This window comes from Perna viridis, chromosome 14 (genome assembly GCF_037379345.1).
Source record: "Perna viridis isolate PV_CMFRI_1.1 ecotype Kerala chromosome 14, ASM3737934v1, whole genome shotgun sequence".
Lineage (NCBI taxonomy): Eukaryota > Metazoa > Mollusca > Bivalvia > Mytilida > Mytilidae > Perna > Perna viridis.
In genome coordinates, this window is record NC_142458.1 from 1,521,591 (window position 1) to 1,534,957 (window position 13,367).

At 30.7% G+C, this 13,367-nt stretch overlaps 1 protein-coding gene across 1 annotated transcript in view; it reads right to left on the reverse strand.

The window, feature by feature from the left end:
• Nucleotides 1-4,490: 4,490 nt before the first annotated feature.
• The window catches only part of LOC148597695 (transmembrane 9 superfamily member 1-like), a 36,531-nt gene continuing 27,654 nt past the window's right edge, over nucleotides 4,491-13,367 (reverse strand). Inside the window, exons 13-15 of the mRNA XM_088560085.1 lie at nucleotides 13,027-13,189; nucleotides 11,391-11,582; nucleotides 4,491-9,698 (exon numbers count right to left, since the gene is read on the reverse strand). Coding sequence (XP_088416211.1) covers nucleotides 9,497-9,698; nucleotides 11,391-11,582; nucleotides 13,027-13,189 — 557 coding nt within the window. The 3' untranslated portion in view covers nucleotides 4,491-9,496. The remainder of the gene's footprint in view (nucleotides 9,699-11,390; nucleotides 11,583-13,026; nucleotides 13,190-13,367) is intronic.

Consider the following 13,367-nt stretch of genomic DNA (forward strand, 5'->3'; position numbering starts at 1 on the left):
GTTTGAAATGAATGATTTCGCCCTAATCTATAATGCCATTTATTAATGTCAAATTATAATGTGTCTTCGTGTCATTATTTATTTTACTTTTCACTTATATTTTGACGATGTGTTATCGTTCTGTTACCATGGATCTTATTACTTTTGTTGTCGGAGCCTTTCAGAGCTTACTTGAAGGTGTGTTTACACTAACTGCAGACCTTTTGGTGATCTCTATAAATATTTACTACTTTTATATAAGGCTATACGATGAGTGGATTTTATTTTTTGCGTTTCGCCATATCTGTTATTTTTTTCTGTTGTAGTAGATCTATGGTGACTTTTCAATATCAATTCACAACGGTACCACCCAGAGGACTCTGGCACTGTTATAGCTGTCCTGTGCCAATTGGAACTGAACTGTATAGTAAGATATGGCAAGCCAAAGAGGACAAAAATCAATATTTTGTAATATGAGAAAATGAATTAATATTACAAAATCATGTTTTTAATATTATAATTTTTTTTTTAATAATAGAAATTCATTTTGTAATATCAAAAATTCATTTCCTAATACATGGTGTATTACAAATTCCTGATTTAGTAATATTATAAAATATCACACATTTTGTGATATTACATATTGAATTTGTAATATTAGAAAATGAATTTGTAATTTTAGAAAACGAATTTGTAATATTAAAAAATATTGCAAAATCAGTCACATTTTTAATATTTTTTTTAAATCGTAATTCAATAGGACAAATCCATTTTCTAATATTAGAAAATCAATTTCTAATATTAAAAAATAGTTTTTAATATTAGAAATTTAATTGAATTATAAAAAATGATTCTTTAATATTGAAAAATGTTTTTTTTAATATTAAAAAAGTGTTTTGTAATATTAGAAAATGAATTTGTAATATTAAAAAATCATTTTTTAATATTAGAAAACACTTATTTTCTAATATTACAAATTGATTTTCTAATATTATAAATTCATTTTCTAATATTACAAATTTAATATTAAAAAAGTGTTTCGTGATATAAGAAATATATATTAGAAAATCATTTTTGATATTAGAAAATGCTTAAATTTGTCCACTTTGGCTTGCCATAGTAAAAACAGTGCACAATTAAAACAGCTCCGGGTCTACGGACACCTAAATACTGTGTGGTCGAATTTGGTTAAAATGTGTACATGTAAAACCAATCTATTATCTATTTGACAAAAGTACTACATCATATAAAGTGTTATATTTCTCTATATTGAAGTATGGCTGCTACAGCGAAAATGGGGGTCTTCATATGGCTATCGTAGATAACTGATATCTGATTTTTGTTTGTTTTTATTTATTTCCTTTTGAAAATTTATTTAATAAAATAAAATCATTATAATACAAGTCCCGATCAATTGGTCCATGGCACACCCTGAACCCACCACATGCAACACTTGCTAATATTAGTCAAAATGGTAAACGCGTATATAGGTATTAAAAAAAGAATTTTACCTTTTGTTATATACACTTCAGTAGTAAGGAAACAGACAAAGAACATGATCCCTTGGCTTTCATCAGCAAACGCCCGAAATCAGATGGCCACAAAAAATACAAATGTGCAGATCTTTGGAAGCATACTCGACGGATTCCTTTAACAGAAACAATTAGTCAAGAAACGTAAATTTTTGGCATTGGATCGGACACATCTGAAAATGTAACATAACGGCATGAAGCAATCTCTGCAATGGAATATTCAAGGAAAGAGAGGGAGGGGACGACCGACAACCACCTGGAGACGGACGATTGATACAGAGCTGAGGTCATACAACTTGTCACGGGGCGAGGCAAAGAGACCAGCCTTTAGACAGACATAGATGATCTCGAGGGCTGTTTACCCCACTAGGGGATTACAGAAACAGGTCAAGTAATAAGCCCTTTTGGGTTAGGTCAGGTAGGTCAAGGCTAGGACTAATAAAACAACAGGGTATCCCGTTAGTTATATTTAATCCCAGGATAAATGTTCCAAATTATAAAAACAAATTCTCCTCCATTGAAAAAAAATCTATATTTACCCCATTGCCTAACGAGGCAGATTTTCAAATACAAATATTGATTTGGGTTGCTGCTGAATTATGAATAAATAAAATGTGCTTGCGCTATAAGAAATTCGACACCAACCCCCAGCCCCCTCGGGATAAGAATGGTCAGTGCCTCAGTTGTAAAAACAACTCATCAGAGGCAATAACTTTAATGTCAAGGATCCGAACACAACTCGGACCAAGGAAAAATATTATCAAACCTTCAACTTCAAAACAACTGTCAATTCCTGCTAAATATGGTGGTGTAACTTTTGCATATTAACAGCAACTTGGCGATGAAGAGAAAAAGTAACTTCAACCGAGGCCATAGTAAAACATAATCCTTGCTTCTACAAAACACGTTAAAATAAATTTAGATTTCTTGTTCCTAAGTAAGCTGCTCCGAGAGAACAGTGTTCTTGCCCAGAACGATATGTTGGCCTCATATATATCTACCTTCTTAAAATTACTACTTAGGCAATTTTTTATTTTGATCAAACGTTAAAGCACTAACAATAATTAAACGTAGTCTATGCACACGACTTGCTTACAAAACATTTCTGAGCAAATTGCAAAGAACGAAGCAAATTGAATCAAGAAACAAAACAAAACAAAAAACAAAAATGCAGATATTGTAAGAAAAATCGTTAAATTCTGTTTCTCACTGTTAAATGTGCATTTTCATATTTGTTTGTCTTTCCGAGGTCATAGTGATTGAGGTAGTTGATCATAAGCATACCATTAGTTCGGTAATTTTGTTTACCCTACATGGACATATCATATCGGTCGACAAGTCCACGGTACATGGCGGTCGTCGAAATTTTTTAAAGTGGTCTCAGATTCAACCCCAAAAGGTTTTTCGTATGATGCAAAATGTTTACAAAATATATCAAATATCGTTTGAACGGAGACATTGAAACTCCACAGATAGAAGCTGAATGCATACTACTATACAAATAAGTCATGAACACATTGCGCAATGTCATGGCTCCTGTGTCCAGTTATACTCGCGTCCCAGGAGGCGATGCAAAAAGTTTAAACCCACTGAAATTGTTTTTAAGACCATGCAAAAGTGTTTGTAAAGTATGAAATAAAAAAAAGCTTCGCAGAGGGTAACATGATATGACCCCAGCTATACTCTGTTCACTTGAAGCAAGTGTAGACACAGTTTTTGACACACTTAAACATACGGACCTGGTTTGGTTACACTATTGCACAATATTGAAATGCAATTTAACTAAAAAGTTTGTTTTCATGGTGCTGTCATAGATCACTTTAATACTTCATTATCTCAAAAAACAGTTAATTAAATGATATAGTAAATTGGCTAGCATACTTGTAAAGAAGAACATGCACTTTAGAAAAAATCATTAAAATCAGATGAAAAGATAAGTATTAAAATAATGACGTTTTGACCCATTGCTACTCGAAACAGTGAGAAACATTCCAATACTGATTGAATGAAAAATAAACCTACGAAGCTTGAAAAAGAAAGAAAATTGATTTTTTTAACTATGTATAAATGTCAGACTCTCTAAGAATTAGGTAGTGGGTGAAACAAGTATTCAATAGTTATAATCTTGACAGTGTAATTATGCTATTTTTACCATCAGAATCAAAGTATGAAGACAAAAATTTCCATTTCAGTTTCCTGAAATGAATTAAAATTAATTAAAAAGCACCGCAAATGAACATTTCTGGGGCACATAACTGAGCCAATAAACCTCAATTTCCTAACATTCCAATGAAAAATTTCCAAACACATCCTGAGATGTTGGGATCAAATAGTGGTAATTTGTATTAGAGAAGACTTGTTATATTATATTGCCAGATCAGTGGGTTTCTGACATGTTTCAGCTTTTCTCTATTTTACCTGATTCTTATAAAGATTTGTCTAACTTTCTGAGAGCAAGGTTCCTTCTGTTCTTATTGCAATCTTATCAGGTCTTTCAAGTCTCATGCATTTTGCATGCGACACACATTTTGAAGCTGTATGACAGTATTTATTCATGATCTATTGTTTTTTTACCTTTCATCTTTCAAAGTTTCAAACTTTTGCCAAATCTCACACATTTGAGTCTTGAAAGCTTGGCAGCCATGTCAACTAAATTTAAACACAGTTTATGAAAATTATTGTAAAGTAGCTGGTCTCAAAGAAGTGCAACATTTGAATTACAAATTAAAAGAAGAAACATTTTTATTTTTAACTGGACACACAAGAAGATTTTAACTTATGATTCAAATACCAATAGAAATTGACCACTTTACTACCAACTCATCTGGTAATAGTCCTTCAATCAAAAGACCAAATATATCCCCTGAAGTTAACTATTGAATTTGCTGTAATATTATAAAGAGCACATGATTGCACAGCATTCCAACAAAGTTTCTGACGTACAGACGTACAGACCATTAATGAACGAACACATACATATAGTTTCTGAAAAAACTATTTTATTTCTTCCAATATTCACAATCTCCAATAATTAATATATAAATCAATAGACTTCAACAGTAAGGGACATTTGTTAAATGTAATGTTGAAATAGAAACCTGTCTAAACCAAACCCAGAATACACTGAAAATATATCTAAACCAATCTGTCTAAACCAAACCCAGAATACAGTGAAAATATATCTAAACCAATCTGTCTAAACCAGACACTTCCAGATGTCCTTCTATATCTTTTTAATGTATGTTAATCCTTGTTAAACCAAACACTTGTTTAAACCAAACACCTGTCTAAACAACACAAATTTTACAGTCCAAAAGGGGTTTAGTATAGACAGATTTCACTGTATTATCACATTTTCAAAAGTACTGTTAATTTGTGTCATTTTGATGACATTTGCGTGTAAAATATGCTGAATATTTTCAACGAAGAAATACATGAAATAGGTGTTGACCTCCAAGAGATTACAACATAGCAACATATAAGATTAAAACCCAAGCGTTACCTGTCATATATGGTCTTATACAATGCACAGTGATGATACTGGAATTTTAAAAATGCATTTTCACAATAATTCAGGTCAAAGCTAGAATACAGACTAGAGTATTTTTGATTTCATAACTGAAACAGAATAAAGGCAGTTCTAACATCAAAGTGAACCTATTTATAGTGTAAGATATGATGTTTTGTCGAGACAACCAAGCTTTTTCTATTTATCAGCAATGTCACACTGGATTTGACGTAACAAAGTCGTAGGAAATTGCTAGTATTTTTTAGTATCACTGCAGTAACCTGAGATAATATGCAGTAAAAACAATGAAAAAGACCCAAACCACGCAGGGGTTCAAATTAGCACTGGTCTGAGGTCATGGACCCTCACTTTCTGTTGCAGGACCATAAAATTTTTATTTTCAAAGGTCTTCAGCCTATCATTCTTTTACATTTACTTTTGCAAAGGATTTTTCACTATCTTCTGGTGGACCTTTCATTTAAAATTTTAAAAAAGTCCCGGACCTTTCACTATAGAAAATAAATTTGAACCGTTGAAATGATGAAGTAGCTGATAAATTATGGTTTATACATATTTTATATCATTACAGGTATTAAACCAGAACACTTCTTATAAAACCACCAGTCTTAACATAAACATTCCTATGGAAATTGCTTGCAAAAAGATACTGTTAGTGTATTTAATGCATCAGATGGATTATCTCCCTTTATGAAGTCTGACTGAAAAAAATGTCTTTAAACTTACATGAACTTATGTATGATACCAAAAATTTGAATAAAATTTCAATGATATTGAACATACTGGCAACTAAACTAATGTAGATAAAAAACAGCAGAGGTTTTCCACCTATACAAGTAGTCTATGTTGATTATCTCCCATTTTTATGCATTTACTATAAATTATGCCTAAACATTAACTATGAAAAGTGAAACTACAAAGGCAAAAATAATTTATATGACATTTGTGTGATAGTAATTTAAAATCATAAGAAAGCTTCATCTAAGTGAATTTCATGTGAATTATATTTTGTGAAAATTGTGTTGAATACTTGTAACATATTAATTTTTTGTGGTTGCTAATTTTTGCAGACTCTGTCAATTTCACAGTTAAAAAATATGATTAGCTTTATATAGCTTAAAAATCAATTTCAGGGGTACTCTTTTTCACAGTTTTGATTTTATGTCCACTGCAAAAATAGAGAAAATAAGAACACAGCTAAAATCAGTACATTTACAGTATCTGAATATATTTCACATGTGTAATGTAGGCCAAAAATCCTCACAGAAAAAATCGTTTCAGACAATACACAAACTCACTCATTTACACTATTATCAATTTATCTATAAAATTATAGACAATGTCACAAGTAAACACAAAGTTTTGTTACTGAAACTTTCAACTTACATGTACATACACCTGATCCCACATTCTCTCTGCCCAAAATTTGATAAAATAGTGATAATAACTTATTATACTTTATCACATACATCATAATCCCCGCATGAAGTATAGTGTCATAAATTTTTTTCTTTACAAAAATATACATCCAAAGCTATAAAGTGAACCATATAACAAGAAACAGTAACAAAGTCATTGAAAAAAACAACATTTACAACAGTTTTATACAAACATATCACTTTACTTCAAAACAAACATCGTTATCAACCAATTTAATCATGAATTTCACCACAAACTCTCATGTATTTTTCATATCAATCCATTATTAAATTCATTACCTTATCTTCTAAATTCACATCAACCATATTATGTTCAGGGGTTAAAATCTAGTTTCAGGAGTTGATGTTGGAGGATTTTCCCAAGTTTCAAATTAAAAGTCCACTTGAAATAAAAAATGCACAATATAGTGTCAATGAAAAGTATCCAACTGAATGAAATTTCAAAGGTCATAAGTCAGAAACTGAGGGTCCTGACCTCTGACCAACATTTATTTGAACCCCTAATGGTAATTCTAATTTCATGGTACTAGAGAGCAATTAGAATTAAAAATAAAGTCAATGTTTCAGGTTATTCACAAAACACTATCTACAAATTAAGAGATTTTCAAATGAAAACAGTTGGATTTCAATGCAAAACAAGAAATAACACCATCTTTATCACCCAACTTCAGTACATTGTATATGGTCAAAATATAATTCAAACAGGATGTTGTAGTGGCCCACGTCCATAATATAAAACTGATGACAAGATTTTCAAGCATTTTCAAAATAAAAGAAACTGCATCTTATATTTGAACTTGTGGATTACAGGTTATCCCTCATCTGGTTGGTCAATTTTCAGAATTTCAATTTTCTCAGATTGAGAAATTTAATAATACACTAGTTACAATGCATGAAGCATAGGTGGATCCAAGGGGGCTTGTTCATTAGGTCATGAAAATATAGTTGATTATATAGGAGATCACTGAGCCATGACATTGCTGGCCCCCCTCTAAGGGCACTCGGATCTCCCTATTTTGAGAATCTCGGGATCCTCCTCTATGAAACTATATATACAGAACAACAGCAGTTTCGAAGTCAAGGCAGAAAATATCAATAAGCCCTATAGGGGATATATGTTCTGTCAAAATGGTTGAAACTGGGGATATTCTGTTTATCAGCAACATCACAGTTGAATTGACACAACACTGTCATTGGAAATTGCAGATATATTTTAGCATCATGGCAGTAGCCTGCGATTAAAATGACCAGGCAGAAAAAACGACAAATGAAGATAAATTAGCATACAACTATAGTTAATAACAAACCCATATTGACAACTGTACACTATGATTACATGATCCCATCAAACATTACGTAGTTTGTGAAAAAAAAGACAAGACTCATTAACAAGTCAATCAAGATATTAACACATCAAGATAAAAATAACAAGAAAAGTTCACTTAAAAATCATGTAGGGTTTTATAAATTAAAAATCAATGTTTCAAATTTGATCACATGTTTTATGAACAACTTGTAAATGCTCAACAGTAATGAGATTACTCCAAAGTTACTTAATTCAAATTTGCAAGATAGTAATTTTTTTTGGCCAATGATTAGTAGTTCTTGTAAGAAAATCAGCATAAAATTGAAAGTATCTGAAATTGTGTAATATAGACCAAATCATTGTTAGAATCTCCACTAAATTTGGCATTTATTTTGATATATTTACTCATTTTTTTCATTTACTTCCCTGTCTAAGAATCAGGCAAAATGTGTATAAGGTGTGGTACATGAAGAAAAAGACACATGGATTTTATTGCATCATCCAAATATTTATACCCAATAACCTCATGAATAAACCATCAGTGTTCAGTTTGCCTTTTTAAAATATTGAAATTAAGTTGAAATGCACAATGGCAAAATGGCAGGGAGATTTTCCTGAACTTTTTCCTTATAAAAGAAGTAAAAAAATCTACATCACAGATGCTTCACGCTAAATTTAAATAGCTTTTAAGTTATTTTCTATATGTGTTGAATATATTTGCTGCAAAATCAAAAGATAAAATTGAAGAAAATTTTTTGTTTTTCCTACCCTTTGCCTGATTCTTACATAAAATGGTACATTTTAAAATGTTTTCCATACTTTTTACAAGGACAAATTTACCCTGGATTACACCCAGTTCATTAATTAATACACCCTCTAGAGACCAACCCTACATTATTTTTAAGAAACAGTTGCCAAATTCATCGAAACTTAAATGTAAAATTAACTTTAGACAAAGTGGTGGATTTCACCAAAAAAATCACAGAAATGGCAATGTCATAACTCGTGAATTATTTGCATTCAAGAATTATTTAAATATAAATAATGACAAAAAATTAAAAATTAGCAGATAAAATTATAATCATAGGGGATAACCATAAAAAAAGGACAATTTATTTAAAGAATGACTGTTATATTTTTTGGTCTATGAAGAAATAACCTCAATCACATGGTGTACATTAAAAAACCACCATGGGTGTTGATGATATTTTCAATAGACCGAAAAAATATAACAGTCATTCCTTATAATTTACTTTTAGTATCAAAATGTAACGAGTAAATCATCAAAAAAAGGTACATGACGTCAGTCAAACAACAAGGTCTATGAGATAATGGACAAAATTTTTAATTCAATCAGAAAGTGTGTTACTTTTGAAATTAAAATTATAAACAATTAATAAGAGTAATTTTAATCCAGAAACACCATTTTTCGTATTTTGACAACAATTTTTTAAATAATTCATCTTATTTTGCAATATTTTCATAGCCATTATTTAAACAATTTGTGAACTTTCACTAAAAAAACCAACCTTATTTCAGAGGTAAACAACACCGCCAGAAATACAGAACTTCAGTTTTTTTTTTATAACACTAAGTACCAATGTCTTCGTCATTGTGACATTTAAATCGATTATACATTTACATCTTTGATGAATTTGACAACTGGTAGATACATGTACATAAATATGAATGTAGAAATATAACCATTAACTCCTCAGTCCATCTTCAGATTGACATAAATGTATCGTACAAAATTCAGTGATGCGAAAAATGCAACAGTCCCAAGCATGAGGAAAAATACATAGCATGTCAAAAATGTGTAGCCGAAAAATTCAATTGTCTGTAGTGCGCCGGACATGTTGGACCTCTTGAAGTAGTAAAACATGGCATAAAGAAAGACGAAGAATCCTGTTGACCTGCAAATATAAAAGATATTATGTCAAGTCATATAATTGTGACATTATATATCTATATTACTCAAAATGATTAATTTCATTTAGCAGACATTTTCATCCCAACAATCTGTCCTAAGAAAAGAAAATGTAAATAGAAAAAAAAATGTCTATGTTCAGTTAATAAGTTTATCTGCAACGTAATTGTATATCAATAGTTTTATCTCAGGCTACTGTCATGATAATATCCCAATACTACGTTATGTTGAATTGACTGTGACATCGCTGATAAATAAAATGACATCAGTTATGAATGTCTTGACAGGACATTACATCTTATTGTAATACTGTCAGTCTCCATTCAAAACTGCTGTTGTTCTGTATTTATCAGTGTTTCTGTTCATATTTTGTTTTCTTCCCACACTTTTTCCCACCATAAGCAATAAAAAATATCTATGTAACAGATGCTTCTATGTAAATTGAAAAAAAGCTTTTCGGTTGTTTTCTAGATGTATTAAATATATTTGAGGCAAAGAAGACCAAATTGAGAAAAAAATATATGCAACCTGATGTCTGATTCTTACACAGAATGGTACTTAAAACTAACTGAGACTTGTATTCCTTAGAAATATCAGAATTCATGAAAAAACCTTTCCCTATATTTACAGTCTGAGGTCTGACTACATGACACTTCTGTCAGATCAAAACATTTTTTGGAAGTCTCTTGTACAGAAATGTAACAAAAATCTCAATTTTGTCAGGAATGTCAGTTGAGTTCTACAAACGTTAAAATATCATAAATATCCTAAGGATGTTGGTTATCAATGCACCTTTGTGTTGTTATTTAACTTTTCAGTTGTATTCTGAAGAATAGTCATCATTCTGTTACCATGGTTTTTATCATTTTTGTAGTTGATCCCTTTCAGAGCTTACTTAGAGGTGTGTTTATACTTGTCTCTGAAAGTATTCTGTATTAAGGTATCTACAAGTGTACAGCATTTTGAATTATGCATTATACCCATGTGTACTTATTGCAAAACGTAAACAAGCAAATCAGAAGTATTGAATTTTAAATGAAATTTTCTCCAAATCATGTTCAAATGACTTAATAACATATTTCAGACAAGGGATTATAAATATTTCTTTCTAATAAAACACGCATAGAGATTAAAATGAATCAACTAAAATCCAAAAAGTAATCAACTCCTTATTTTGATTGTTTCTCACAATTTTCTTCCTTAAAGTATATTTTAAAATGAAAATTTGCAAAATTTGAGTTACAACCAAAACCAGACTTTTGATTTCATTTTATAAGCCATTTCATACATCCTGTGTCGATTTTATCAAGCTTCGAATTTAAAATTATGCAATTTATTTATGTAACTACTGATCTTTACATGATGTTTTAGTCTGAATATAAGTTTCTTTCGTTCACATTTTGTAAGAAATACTGTATCAAGGTAAATAAATTGACCAATCAAGTGCAAAATATCGATCTTTTGTCTTACAAAATTTTACTGCAATCTAAGTCTAAAAAACCTTTTTTTAACATGTTTTGACCTTCAAAATTGCACTGAGTACAATTCATAAATGCGTATTATAAGCACTGAAATATATGAAATATGGTATTCTGTATTTGAGATGTACCTTGGTGCATTCATTGCATTTCACCATATCCATTCACTTTTCTATTATTATCGTTAAAATCTCTCTTACCCAGCACTAAAAATAGACCTCCACCACCATCTGTAATCCTCTGCTGACAACTGGAAGTAGGTTAGTGCAACAGAAATACAAGCAGTGACACTCAGTAAGATTCCGTACACAATAAATAGTATTCCATACAATGTATACTGCTCTCTACCCCACAGGGTGGCAAATATGTAATACAGCTCTACTGAAATAGCACTGAAATAAAACATATATGGTATTAATATTTAATTCAATGTACACTGCTCTCTACCCAACTGGGTAGCAAATATATGGAACAGCTCTACCGATATGGCACTGAAAATTGGCGTGTAATTTTCTATTAATTGACCATTTTCTTTTGAAAAAAACAGACTGTATTTCTAAGCAAATTACTCTGTGCTTGACAGTCTCTGTTCAAATGAAATTTAATTAAAATTTATGTTTTATATTAGTTCTTGTCTATCATTTAAAATTGAACATTTTCCCATTATAATAAATTACAGGGACTTAATCTACTGGGTAACTTGTATAAATTGTACTAGATTTATCCCACAAATATCCAGCAGACAAATCATTATACACAGCCAAATGTGCCGCATATGATAATCATATGGTGCTTGATTCATATGATAATCATATGGTAATCATATGACAATCATATGATAGTCATATGATTATTATATGATTCTCATATGTTAATTTTGGCTAAAAAATATATGACAATCATATGTTTGTGAAAAACAAATAATTATCATATGATAATCATGCGATTATCATATGTAAACCAAAACATGATTATCATATGGTGCTCGATTTATATGATAATTGTATGATGCAAACCAAATGATTCTCATGTGTGGCACATTTGCCTGTGTAACAACTGGCACCAGGTAATTTTCACTGCCAGTATCAACATAGTGGGTAACAGAGAAATACCACCAATTAGACAGCAGTGATTTATCTAATGATTTCTGTGAAAAAATGAAGAAGATAATTCCAGCTGTGAAATAATTTCTGTAATTTTGATCTTGCACTTTCTCTGGCCAAAACTTCACATCAAACATTATCATCAATCTGATTATCACATAATTTTAAATTTATGTTGAAAATAGCAATAATTAGTTGAGGAAATCTACATAATAAATAGGATAATAAATTGGCTATTGTGAATATCCAAAATATTATTACTCGTGCCAAAAATGCTCAAGGATTTAACTTGTGCACTGAACAGTTGTTAAATCTTAGTGTCCTTCTGCACTCGTGATAATATTTTGGTTATTCACATTTTTCCAATTAAGTACCAATCCATATAAAATTCTGACACTGCCTATCATGAAGGTGATTCATGGAGGAGAAAAACCCACCAAACAAAGGATGTTTTCTGGTCTACACTGCTATCGTTTTATATAACAATAGTCCTTTCTGTATTTGAGAAAAACCAATCATTCAAAACAAATAAAACCAAATCAAGATATATAGCTCCTGCCAATTAAACACAAAATCTATACAATTTACCTCAACAACCAAATGACAAACTAAGACTGGTTATGTGGTCTTAAAACTTTCTGAATTGAAAATAAAAGTCAATTTGATTGGTATTTGGTCACCTTCTGCCTGATTTTTATATAGACTGCTACTTTATTATCCTATTATTATTCACCTGAAGGGTAAAAATCCACCAACGATGCAGTGAGCAAATGATGATCTATACCAAGGTACAGGAGGGATCTCTCTGGAGAAATTCTTTGTCCTACATGGGGCATCAAATCCTGAAGCCCAATTTTTACCAAATATGCCACCAATTATAGTTAATGGATATCCAACTGAAATATATCAAAAGTAGAATTAACTAAACACAGTATCATTAAAAAATCTTGTATCACAAGAATGCTATGCGTAGCTGTACATCCCCCGCCGCTGTAGAAAGAGTTGAATTACAAATGTTTGACACTTGTATAAATAGCAGATTCAAAACTAATGTGCTTTCATAAGTCCATGTGG